We start from the raw sequence: 12,975 nt of genomic DNA, 5'->3' as shown, positions 1-12,975 counted from the left end.
GCTAAAAAATCTGTTCTGGAAGTAAAATACATAGCCAATTTTTTTTTTTTTTCAAATTTTTTTTCTTTCAAGTCAGGGACTCTTTTTACCATCATAGTAGCAGAGTACTACGTGATTCTGCCCTGTAAGGAAATCCATATGGAGATGGTGGTTAATGGGTCTAGAAATGTGTAATACTACTTCCTACATCATGAGTATTTATAGTAAATTCTATTTTAAAATGTTGCCCTTATTTAATACATTCCTGGTGGAGGACATACCTTTTTATTTTATTTTATTTTTAATTACAGACCGTAAGGAAAATGAAACGCTAGCTTCAAAATTGTCTGCCAAAAAAAGGTTGCTTCTATGTGACAATGAGAATGATGATTTTCAAGTAGACAGGAAAAGGATTCGTCCTTTAGAAACTGAGCAGCAGGTGAGCAAAGTTTATTCGCAGTAAAATAATCCTCACGTAGCTCACCAAAGCTGTCAAGCAACGTTTTGGAGAAGGGCATAGAGAATAGTCGAGTCATGTCACAGTCAGTTTAGATTGTAACAAATAACAATAAAAATGAAAAAAATCTGTCAAAGGAGTCCGTTGTTGCACTAAATTGTTCATAATACCATGTCCTAAACTGCATCTTGCATATTTAAACAGCTAATATCCCCAAAACATATTTATCCCCAGTTGATCTGTAATATTAAGTCCGAGATTCTAGAGTTGAAAATGCGCTTGCAAATATGTATTAGAAATACAAATAACACTGTGGATGTATTAGAATTCTGGTTTATGTCCTGTCAAATGTAGTTACTGCTAGCATAATATGTGGGGTGCAGTATTTCTATAATGTTTTCATTTGTGTCGGTATTGGTATCGCATAACTTAGTACTTTAGTCAGATGTCCACTGTAAATAGCTTTTACATTCCTCTAGAGTATTGCTCAGATGGTTACTTTTGTTGAAGTTTTGAGATCAATATGGCTTGAATTTATTTCTGGTTTTAGTTATGGATGTTTTCTGCTTATATCTATATAGTATTATAATTTCTATCAGTTTTGTAACAGTGGGAAATTAAAGAAGAAAAGCTCAGCAACAATTACAGATTTTGTTGTTGTTATTGAATTTTTGTAATTAAAACTTTACAGCTTTTCCCAAATGACTTTTGTGTGCCTTAGATTTGGTTAAACCGTTAATGAATATTAGCGATGAACTGTGTTTCAGTAAACAGACTGAGTAGAAAACAGTTGAAGCAAAATCACTGACTGCTGGTGTAAGCGCATCTGTTCAGTGTATGTGAACACAGTACTTTTTTTCCCCAGCAGGTTAGAAAACGACACTGTTTTGCAAAAGGAGTGCAGCTAGTTGATGCTTTAGAAGTTTATCATCAAAGAAAAAATGGAGAGCTGATTGTTCACTCTGAAAAAAGTGTGAAAACCACTACTTTTTCTCCCCAAACAGTAAGTAACATAGTGATATCTTTTACATCAGGACTGTTAGTTCAAGAGCAATTTAAAAAAAATATATATTTTACTGTAAAGAGGTTATGCATGAAATGCAGCTTGTTAATATAGTTTCAGAAAACACTGCACCTCCGGCTGTGTTACAGCCTAATGTAGAGGTTCCCAAGTATGTGAGCTGCTTTAAAGTAATATATTGTCACTAGCAATAGTGCGAGCTGCACTGGCTTTTGCTCCTAACGGTGCAGTCTAACCAATGTGGTTTGCAAAGCGTAAATTATTTCTGTGAAACTGGTTCTTCTAAACAGTGGGTTGAACTCTCTTACACCGTGGCTCCCCAATAGCACAGTATCTGTCCCAGCAATTCAGCATGTAAACTTTCAATATGTGACAGCAGTTGTAAGCAAATATAAGTCTGTGTGTTATATTCCAATTTATAGTAGATTTATGACATTATGGAAGAACTTGAAACTAGGACTATAGAAATTAAGTGACATCAGAGTTTGTTCAACTTGCCGTTCTTTGTTTTGTGGCATATGTAGTAAGTGAAAGACAGCATTTAATATTAACATGTGTGCCTTTTAGACCTTAAAGTAGTATGGAGAAAGCTGGAGCTGATCATTACAATATATTATAACAAAAAATGAGTAATAAATGTTGCACATGATTCAGGAGAAAAATCCTGTGTATTACTGTGATTTACGTTTTGGGTTTGGGGTTTTTTTGTTTTCTTCATTTTGTTTGTTGTTGGTTTTGGGGTTTTTGGGGGTTTTTTTTGTTTTGTTTTTTTTTTTTTAAATTAACACTTTCCGTAGCAGAAGTATCACATAAGAAGTTGAGATTTAAACATGCAGCTGCTTCTGCAGCTTTCTGCTAGGCATTTTCTGCATTTCTTGGTGCTTGAATCTTACTGATTTTCATATAAAAGCTTATTGAAGCAAAACCACTAGAAGAAATCTGAGGCAGTAGAGATGAATGTCAGATCCCAGATTACCTTAATGATGTAGTTCCCATGAATGCTTCTCAAAGGCTGTGACAGAATAGTTCTTGTAAAATACAGGAACATGCAATGAAATCCTGAAATTGTATGAGTGTCAGACAAATATAAGAAAGGAATAAGGTCTGACCTTCGTTTCTTTCTTCAGTACAGAAATCTACTTTCTTCTTTCAAAAAGCAAAGACCATTTTCCCTTTCCAATATATTTTTTTATGTTGCTTTATGGTAATACCCATCTGTAGGTGACTTGGCCTCTAAGTACAGGGTTTTATGCTTGGTTTCAACAAGGATTTCAATTCTCTTTCCACCTCTTCCAACAGCACTTGGCTCTTTTTATGTCCTAAATTACCTTCTGTTTTAACCGGTGTATGTTTTAACATCGAGAGCTGTTGTCCAGTATACTATGCTTTTGCAAACGCAAAAGAAGCCAAAAGCTTTGGTATTACTTTAAGACACTGGGAGCTAAATCTTTTCTTGACAGAAGTGAATCTGTGTTCTAGGTCATTTGATGGGAAGTAATTTTTATTAGTTTTGGAAAGCCCCGTAGATTTTTTTAGTAGGATTTGAAATGCTTTGTGCCACTGAGCCTCAATTGGTAGCTTGAAATACAAAGGCCAGCAGAGTGTGCTGTTGATTTTCAAATAATGAGACCTTTCTTCCGCCCTTCATGGTAAAATTTGCTTTGGTATGGGTATCCGAAAAAATTGATTTACTACTTCTAAAGATTTTGTGTAGTGAAGAAAACTGAAATAACTTTGTAGTATAGATAAACTAACTGTTAATAGTAAAATACTGAGTTATAGGCTGATTTTTCTAAGAAAACTCTTCATTTTTGTTAACAGTAGTCTAGCTATACATGTGTGTTATAATGTGCTATCCAAGGGTCTAATAGTACAGTATACTATTCAACTATACTGTTCACTAGTTCTTTAGAAAGGATTAAGCTAAGATGAAATAAGTGTTTATTTCTGTTAAATTGTCTTTTTAAGAATGAAAGGAGTGTTTATTTGTTTAAAAAAAAAAGTTTCTTTTTAAGAATGAAAGAATAAGGTATTATTTTCCAGTGATGAACTTTTACTTTAGCAGACTGAGAGCTTGTCTGGTATCGCGAAACAATTGCAGAAAGTAAGGCCTTATTTATCCTTAGTAGTTTTGTGGCTTAACTACATTAAGTTTAAGATGTGAAGAGCATCACAGCATAGGCTGTTAGGTACAAAAATGCTTTTCTAGTCTAGCTTATGAATAAAGTCAACTGTGGTTATGTTCAACACATCATAAAGGACTATGTATTTAGGATGATACAAAAATGCAGTATTTTCTTAATCAATGAGACAACCCTCCCTTTGTATATCTTCTGTTTTATGGTAGTCAATCCTGTGCTTAAAGCAAAGTTAGTTCCTTGTCAAATATTCCTTTTTATAGCCCAACAGAGAGGGAATGGGCTGGTTGTTGCAAGAGCGTGAGAGGTGCTGGGCAGCGTTGCTGTGTCAGAACAACCCCTGTAGATCCAGTGGGTGAGGATCTTCTGCCCAAAGAGGCTGCCTGTTCTTAGCTGCTTTCAGTCCCGAGCCTGGGAATCCATTTCTCTCCTTCTACTGTTAATTCTTGCAAGAGAGGGCAGTTCTAGTGTGAGTTTAAATGAGAAATTATACCCTTACGGTACTCTCTTGATTACTTCTGTCAAAGCATACGGTCTGAGAGACTGGGGCAGCTGGGTTAAGGAATCCCCATTTATACGAGGTAAAAAAAATAAACAGTAAATGGAGGGTAGTGTAACAAACACTTGGGGTATCAAAAAACAACTGTGAAAAGAATCTGTCTTAATGTGCTAGCCCATTGCAGTTTAACATATTGCTTACAACCTTCACAATGGAGTTTGAGTGACTTCTGTTACACATTCCAGGAGACTGGCAGCCTGTTACAATCAGGGTCTGGACTCCAGAATAGGCTAATTTACCACGATGGGATGAAGAAAGTTGTGGATTTGTATTACACGCTCTCACCTGACACCGTATCTGATCCTTTTCCCGCTGATTGACATTTTGAATGAGCTCTTTGAAGCAAGTTCCAGCTTAATTAAAATGTTTGCTTGGTTAGCAGTGATCTGTGAAAGCCTGTGATAAATATTGAACTGGGTTCACCTGCTGGTTACTGTGAGAGGATAAACAGCTGCTTTGTGTGCTTTAATCAAGAGGCTGCAGCAGCAGCAGAATACCCTGCTTTTTGAGAGCTTATAAAGGAATAGTTGAAAAGCTCTGGTGATGTCACTGCTGATATCTTACTAGATTGTGCTTGTGTGATATTTCACACAAGAAGTATTCACTGCTGTATCCTTTAGAGGGCTTTGTAACCGGGAAATGTAGATGAAGATACGAAGAACTCCTCTTATCTCTTTGTGTTTCAAAGATCGTAGCCTCAGTGTTTGTTTGGCTCTATTTTACACGTAGGACAGGTTGGTAGGCTCATTATTCTCCCTTTAATCAGACTTCCATGTTTTTGCCTTATAAATATTGATGTGATAGGCTGTTTTATTTACTACCTGACAGAAGTAAAACCAAGCTGGATTAGCCTAAGGTCCATATAGTCTGGTATCTGATCTCTGACAGCATCTGTTACTGCATGTTTCTGATTAAATGCTGCAGAAAGTAGAGGAGTATCCTTTTTTTTTTTCTTTTTTCCCCCTCTCCCAAATGAAAATCTCTACTCCAGATTCAAACAGCTGAAAACCGGTTTAGTTCTGAAGCCAGGGGGTATTATGAAATAGTTTTCTATTGTGTTAATATTCATTATTTCTACTGAGGCCCCCCCTCCCCGATTCATTCATAAATAAACTGAAACACTTCCTAATTTTATTACAGCATAACCAGTATCTCTGTGTTATGAGTCTGAAAATTTGTACTTTGAGGCAATGCTGCTATGGGAACTGCCATATTGGAGTTACCATTTTGTTCAGCTGGAGAGTATTCTCTTTCCTTTTGCTGTAGTAATGGGAGAGTAACACCACGTTAGATTTTGCTATGTGATATCGATACTAAATTCTCTTTGTAGAAATACAGAATTAAAATAGTTTGGTTTTAATAAAACTTAAAGATGCCCAAACCATTTTCTAAAGGGTAACAATGAATTCAAGTGCAGATTGACACACTTGAATAATGTGCAAATAACATGAAGAACTCAACTTTTAAACTATGTTTTTACCATTTTCTTAACATTTCTCTTTATTATAAGGACCTTCTAAAAAGGTTGTATTTATTTATTTATGTATTTTGGGCTGAAGGTGTCTGTGGTTTTTGGAAATGTTACAACTACTGCAGGCAGTTCTATACTCATACTAGTTACTATAAAATCAGTCTGAGTTTACAACTCTCAATGTTGATTTTTTTTTAAAAAACTTTTTTCGAAGTTAAAGGTAACATTTTAAAACTGGAATACTGGGTAAAGTGCTTCTTAAAGAGTCAGTATTATACCAATTTCAAACCTTTTAAGAAAAACTTTTAAGGCCACCTGTAAAATACCGTAATTTATAAGCCTTACACCTAAGAACACTCTTAATTCTTTCTATAAAAAGAAATAGATTTTTTTTTAAACCCATCATAGAAGAGCCTTCTGTTCATGTCTATGTATGTACGTATTTGAACTGCGTTTTCCTGTTGTAAGAACAGCTTTTGCAAAATAGCTGCCTGATTGGTCCTAATCTTTTTCTAATACTTTTATTTGGCAAACTAAATGTGAAACTTAGCATTAGCACTGAAGTATTAGTGAGACGGTACCATCTTTGAATTCTGTGTATTCTTTTTACCTCTGAAAACACAATCTGACTTGAATTAGAATGAAAAGATAAACGTGTTCTTAAAGGCCCTATGCAGCAAGTAAACTGCTTCTGTTATATTAATTGTTAGCATGGTAATATGGTTCTCATTATTTCAAAGAGCAAAATAGAATATAGATGATGGAAATATCAAGGTACAATTTGCATTGCAGTTTTCTGTGTGAGTACAAACAGAGTTGAGTATTGCCACATATGTAACATATACCAATGTCAGCTGTTTCCTGCTTCGCTGTTGACAAGAGCCCCATTCATAACTCTTCTTTTTATCCTTTCAGTGAATAAGTAATTATTCAATATAGAAGGCAGGATATTTGGAACTGGCTATTTAATGTGGCAGCACACCGTAATGAAATCTGCTGTTACTGGCAACCTGAGAGGGGAATGTAACAATTCCAGCATGGGTGTAACTTTATCTGCTTTGAGGGCCTGTTTATTTGGCACATCAGTGAACCTTTTATCCCAGTGAGTGACAGCTCCAGGAGGGTTACATTTACATGCATTCTATCATGTATTGTAATATTTAATGGCAGACAAGGCTGAGTGGGGCTAACGGTAATATGAACGTGCTTTTCCTCAGAGTGGAGGCTAAAAGACAGCTTGATCCCCAGAATTGTGGTGTAACACACGGCATGACTTAGCATTTGTTTATAATGGATAATCTTACTGATTAGAATTAAAAGGGGAGGGAGGAGTATTTGAGCGGGCAATGACACATTGTTACTTGCGCTGTCACCTGAAAACCAAATACAAACTCTTTTACGCTAGAAGAAGTAATTATTTTTTATGGGAGGTGTGTGTGGACATGGTTAGTCATGAGCTATTTTGTTTTCTGTGTGTCTTTTCACACTAATTATTACAATTTCATGACGGTTGTTCCAGTGTTTTATATTATGAAAGATGGTGCTTCTCAAGAAGAAAAAAATTGGCTTTTAACAAATGTTTTACAGGATTAGGGTCTGTGTAGAATTAGTCCCTATTTTGTCTTTTATTCTCATAGTTACTAGACGGCCTTTGACATAATGGCATGGCAAACATATTTCTAATGGAGAGTATATGATGTAGTCTGTTTTATCTGCAAACAGATTTCTTTAAATTGTTCAGATTTCTTCTGCTTGCTTTAAGGAAAAACATACTCAGTTTTTAATTTGCATGTCTGGTCCCAAGTTTTCTTCATTTAAGGTGATGGACACCTCTTGTTCTCTAACAGGAGTGTCCTTATGCTGAAGCTTAAATGTGAGAAGTTTATTTGCATTATTTAAATACTCCACTGATTAATAATTCTTTCTACATTTGGGTTATGATAAAGTTGTATCTAGTGATTGCTAGAAGTTTTTTAAGATTTTCAGGCATGAGGACGTAGTGTATATGCTTTAACATTTTTAAACTTTTTGCAGTTTGATAGGCCAGCCTGGTGATTTAACAGGCTATCTTGAACTCTTCTAGAGGGCATTTTCTAAATAGACCGTAAGGAGATTTAGCATGTTCATCTTACTGTGGGATTTTGTTAATTTTTTTTTTTGTTTGGGTTGCAGTCTTCTGGTCCTTGCACTGAGTGTTCCTGTTCTTCTGGAAAAGAAACCAATAAAGATACTAGTAACACAAAGAAGAAAGAAAATGGAGATCGGTCATTCATTCCCAAAATATTTTTTGGAACACGAACACACAAGCAAATATCCCAGATTACTAGAGAGCTGAAGAGAACAGCATATTCCAGTGTCCCTATGACAATTCTTTCTAGCCGGGATTATACCTGTATCCATCCAGTGGTATCTAATAGCGGTAGTAACAGGAACGAAATGTGTGTAGAATTGCTGGAAGGAAAACATGTGAGTAATTTCATTTCAGAAAATGAGCATTCATTTAAACGTATTAAAATGAAAGGTGGTTGAACAGTTGGAATGAGTAACATTTTTTACTTATTTAAACTATGTTGGTTAAATGCCTCTGGTAATTTGGTTTAAATTAAATATTAATTTTTAGGAAATCTTGATACATACTATAATACCGAAAAAATATATGATGATATATGACTGCTAGGCTAATGTTCTTAGTAAGACTTAAATTGTCTTTGGTTTTATAGATGAAAAAGAAAGAAGTGTCCTTTTATTGATGTACATTTTAGGAACATGGATTTGCCTGTTTTCTTTCTGACATGATGTGTTTTTCATTATTGTCCGACATAAAAAGTAGCTGTTAGAAATGCTTCTAGGAAATAGTCAAATGCATGTAACAACTTGGAGGATTTAAGCTTACTTGTTTTCCATTATTTTTTGTAACCACTAACCATCTGTGCTTACTTGCTTTTAGGGCAAGTCCTGTGTTTACTATCATGGTGTTCATAAACTCAGTGAACACCATGCCCTACAGTCTGCACACAGGATGTATCAGGCTTGGGATATTGAAGATCTAGTGAGCCTGGGAAAGAAGCTTCGTGCGTGTGCATATTTTGCAGCCAGAGAACTCATGGTGGGCGCAGATATTGTATTTTGTCCTTATAATTATCTCCTGGACCCGCAGATACGTGAAAGCGTAAGTATGTTTGTAAGAAGATCGCAATAACTGAAGTTAAAGGAAAGTTAGAACCATAATGTTCAGTGGCTACGGTCAACTGAAATCCAATTTATATCCAAAATGTTATCTACAAAATAACTCCTGGGTTAAAGAATTTTTTCTCTCTCTACCCGCCCCCCCGCAAACGAGTGTTTCTTTATTCCACGTAATGCTTCCATGGGTCTTGTACTCGAGCTGATCAGTCACGTGGTTTTTTTTCAATCAGTGGAAAAGAAACCCTTGCAAACTTCAATTGTTTGGTTTATGGAGAGTGTAGTAGGTTCAGATTATATTCATCCAGGCTGAGATAAGGGTGGTTTTTAAGTTGGTTTTTTTTTTTTTCCTTTTCCCCTGGTTATTTTCTAGGTTACAGAAACTGAATCAAAAAGCTGAAAACTTTCTGTTGCTTAAACTGTGATGCAGAATATGCACTTTTTTAACAGGATCCTGTTAGTTGCTGTTGCTCGTTAATGTCTTTCACTCTATTTTACTAGATAATAATTTTCTTTTTTAGATGGAAATTAACCTAAAAGGCCAAGTAGTCATTTTAGATGAAGCCCATAATATTGAGGACTGTGCTCGGGAGTCAGTGAGCTACGGTGTTACAGAAAGTCAACTAAGAGCTGCTCGAGAAGAGCTAGATTTCATGGTCAATAATAACATCAGGCAGAAGGATCATGAGCCCCTCCGGGCTGTGTGCTGCTCTTTGACAAAGTAAGGCAACTCTTTCTAATTCCATTATATCAATTAGTATTTTTAAAAATTGCATCAGCAAAAGGAATCTAAATGTAATTTACTTGTTACTATGTTGCATCAGATACAATGCAACAGAGGTATACTTCAAACTATGCAGTCACCTGATTTTTGTTCATTTGAGGAATCCAGAGGGGTTTGATCTGTTTAAAAAAAATAGTCTTGTCTTAAAGGGAGACCTTGAAATTCTGTTTTGAAAAGTGTGTTATGCTCTTAAATGATGTGCTGATCTTTATGGGGCTTACTGTCCTAGTTTCTGAAGGTCTGTATGAAAATTTTGCCCAAGACAAATAATTTTTATCTTTCACATGCTTCTGTTTGCTTACTTGACAAATAGTAACAGCATTATTTTGTTGAATCGTTAGTTCGTTCATATTTATAAAATGCTTTCAGAACCTTGGACAGGAAGTGTTTGGAATGGGTTGGAATCTGTTCTTGGAATCTGATTGGGATCTATTTGGAACATATTCTTTGAAGTAGAAAGGGAATTTATCAGTCATGCCCTTTATTTTCCCTGTGAAACAAGTTGAACTTGAGCAAAGAGATAAGGGTCTGAAAAATTTGGGTACATGCAAATTATCAGAAGAGACTTGTTGAAGTCTTTAGAGAATTCAGGTAGCAAACTCTTTGAACAGAGCATGCACTATCTTTGAATTTCTGATTATTCTCAGGCAAAAGTTGTCCACAAAGAATTACAGATCATTTTTGCTCCCTGAACTGTGTCAGTAGAATGTGGTTTTAACAATTTGCTTTTGTACTGAAATTGAAATCAAGGACGTGCGAATCTCTTAGTACCTACCTTGTTGGAACACAAGGATCGTGGAGTTCAGTGGATAGAGAAATATGGATGACTGAGGGAGTGGTTTTGAAAGCAACAGTTGATCAGTAAGGCAGAAAGAAGCTGAAAAACCAGAAAATGTTCTCTTCTCTGCTACTTTCTGCACCCATAGAGGAAAAGGTAGTAAGAACAAAAAAGAAGGTAAAACCCGGAAACTACAGAGACAGAACTGGAAGGGGAAGACCTGAGCAGAAGTTGAACATCATGAGAGGGGATGGAACAAAAGCAAATCGACTCAGGGCAGAAGCTCAGGCAGGAGGGAAAGAAACAAGAGGTCCAGGACGAAAGTCTTTTGGGTGGAATGAGAACGTGAGAAAGTTGAAATAATGTAAGAAGAGTGTGTCAGCGCTAGAGAACTTGGGAATTCAGCTCTGTAGCCCTTAATTTTTTAACCTTTTTTTTGAGGGATCCAGGGACTGAAAGAGTTCAGAAATGTACTGCTAATGAAACCTGGAACAACAAAGTCAGCAGAACAAAAGTGAATAATGATACAAGTGGCTTTGAAGTTAACTGAACTCTGATTCAGTGCATGTCAAATTGTCATTTTGTTGCATTAGTGGTTGGTGAAATAGACTTTGGAGTACGCTACAGCAAGTAGTTCGCTATTTTTCCTATCCTTTCTCTATTCTGAGAGTTAATGTTTATGTGTCACAGAGACAAGTGACTTCTGTTTTTCTTTTTTGCAGAAGCTAATTCTCCTATCTTGGATATTTCAAATGTTAAATTTTAGTAAAAATGAGAACAGCATGGCTGGACATTTGATTGCCTCAAGCTTTTTAACCTTATCAGAAAAACTGAGGTTGATTGTCTTGGCAAATCTGCCAACAGCATGAAAAGCAGTTGTTGGAAAGCAGAAGACTGGGTGTAAATAGCCAGTAATTGGTAAAATGCTGTTGCATAGTGACATGGCTTTGCCAAATGCACGGGTAATTAGAAAAAATCTTATTTCAGTTATAAAGATCCTGGGCCCTCATTCCAGAAAGCACTTAACCGTGGGCTTAGTGTTAGTGCCACAGAGGTGCTAAAATGACCTTTCTGAGGAATTTGAAGATATACCAATGGAGGTACGCTGGCAAGCTTTTCTGATGAGGTGCAGATTTACCAGGGCGGATTACTTTGTTCAGCAGAGTAAGCTGTATCAACAATGGGATTCTCTGGTAGGGAGGGAAGGAGGAAATACACTTTCTTGAATTGAAGGAATGTTTGTAACATTTGTTAAATCTTTTCCTGAGAATACTGCATACCCCAATTTTCACTTGAAAACCGTAGATATCTTTCTGGGAATCAAGCTAATTTTATTTATGCTTACATGCCTTACTCTAAAAATAAATCAACAAGTATTTCAAGTAAACGCTTTAATGGTAGATTTAATTGGATGGAATTTATTCTAGAATTTGCTTTTTTGGTGATATTTCAGTATCTGGAAGGTCATTGCGTTAAGTTTGTATATGCATTTATAGCATGACCATTTCAAAAGTACATGGTGGAAACACATGTTTTACATTCCCTGAAATGTTTTATCCATTGTAAATCTGATTCATTTCTGTCATAGTGGCCTTTTCCTAATTTTAATTCCAGGTCTTCTTGATGTTACGTTTGAGGAAATGAGGCAGAGTACTACACTGGTGAAGTTCTGCCTGTGTTTGTGATCATCATTGCTTAATAAGATAAAGCAAATTATAGCCAAAGAAGTGATTGTTATGGTAGTATTCAGGAGTTTTTGTTTGCATTTAGCCTGGCAAAAGGAAAGTTGTGTGTGGCTTTTTTTTTTTTTTTAATTGTTCAATTGATAGGATTATTTGCAGTGACAGGACGGGAAATCTGGAACTGAAACAGTCACTAAGCCTTGTTGCTTTACTTGATAATGATTAACTGATTTTACAGGTAAATATTTTGAACTGTTGTAGAAATGACAGCTGTCTTTCCGATGCCTCCTGCTGGTTGATGAAACAGACAGCTTCGGCATTTCCTGAGAGGGAGGAAGCCTGCCTGCTTTTCTAGGTGGAGGAAAAGTCTTGTAATACTGCAGGGATGATGGAGGACACATTCAGTTAGAGAAAATTTTAGCTCTGCTACAAATGAGATGATCTGCACGTTTAGATGATGTTTTTAGAAAGACGCATCACATTTTGCATTGTATGTGCAATTAGAATTCTGCTTAATTTTCAAATTGTAGCAGTTACAAATACCTGTGGATAGGTTAAGATATGCACTTTTTATTGCCCCACTTTCCCTCGCTGCGTATAAATATTAAAAGTAGTCATTTCATGCCTCAAGGTTTGTTTTTAATAGGAAAGCCTGCAGTTGACAGGGATGATAAACCAACTTGCATCAGTCAGAGTAATAATGAGTGGCTTTAAAAGTACAGCATAAATCTTCTTAAATGAGCCTGACATATTATATCATAAAAGCAGATTATATTTTAATCCTTTTTCTTTATTGTAAAGATATTATATGATGATAAAATATAAACTTAGAGGGACAAATTTTCTTCTCGGTTCAGTGAGCTGCATCAAGAGCAGTTTGGCAGAAGTTAGTTCAAGAGTGAAAAACTGGCATAAGGAAAAGC

General features: G+C 35.9%; 1 protein-coding gene across 2 annotated transcripts in view; it reads left to right on the top strand.

The window, feature by feature from the left end:
- Positions 1–12,975, top strand: part of BRIP1 (BRCA1 interacting DNA helicase 1) — a 63,339-nt gene that overhangs the window by 1,909 nt on the left and 48,455 nt on the right. For both annotated transcript variants that reach the window (XR_012831527.1, XM_075719520.1), the window contains exons 5-9: positions 291–418; positions 1,302–1,439; positions 7,798–8,091; positions 8,573–8,794; positions 9,330–9,529. Coding sequence is in view for 1 of the 2 variants with exons in the window: in XM_075719520.1 (XP_075575635.1) it covers positions 291–418; positions 1,302–1,439; positions 7,798–8,091; positions 8,573–8,794; positions 9,330–9,529 (982 nt within the window). In the remaining variant the exon portion in view is untranslated. The remainder of the gene's footprint in view (positions 1–290; positions 419–1,301; positions 1,440–7,797; positions 8,092–8,572; positions 8,795–9,329; positions 9,530–12,975) is intronic.

Source organism: Pelecanus crispus, chromosome 12 (assembly GCF_030463565.1).
Source record: "Pelecanus crispus isolate bPelCri1 chromosome 12, bPelCri1.pri, whole genome shotgun sequence".
In the NCBI taxonomy this organism is placed as follows: domain Eukaryota; kingdom Metazoa; phylum Chordata; class Aves; order Pelecaniformes; family Pelecanidae; genus Pelecanus; species Pelecanus crispus.
The sequence above is the reverse complement of the archived record's forward strand: the minus strand, read 5'-3'. Positions and strand labels throughout refer to the sequence as shown.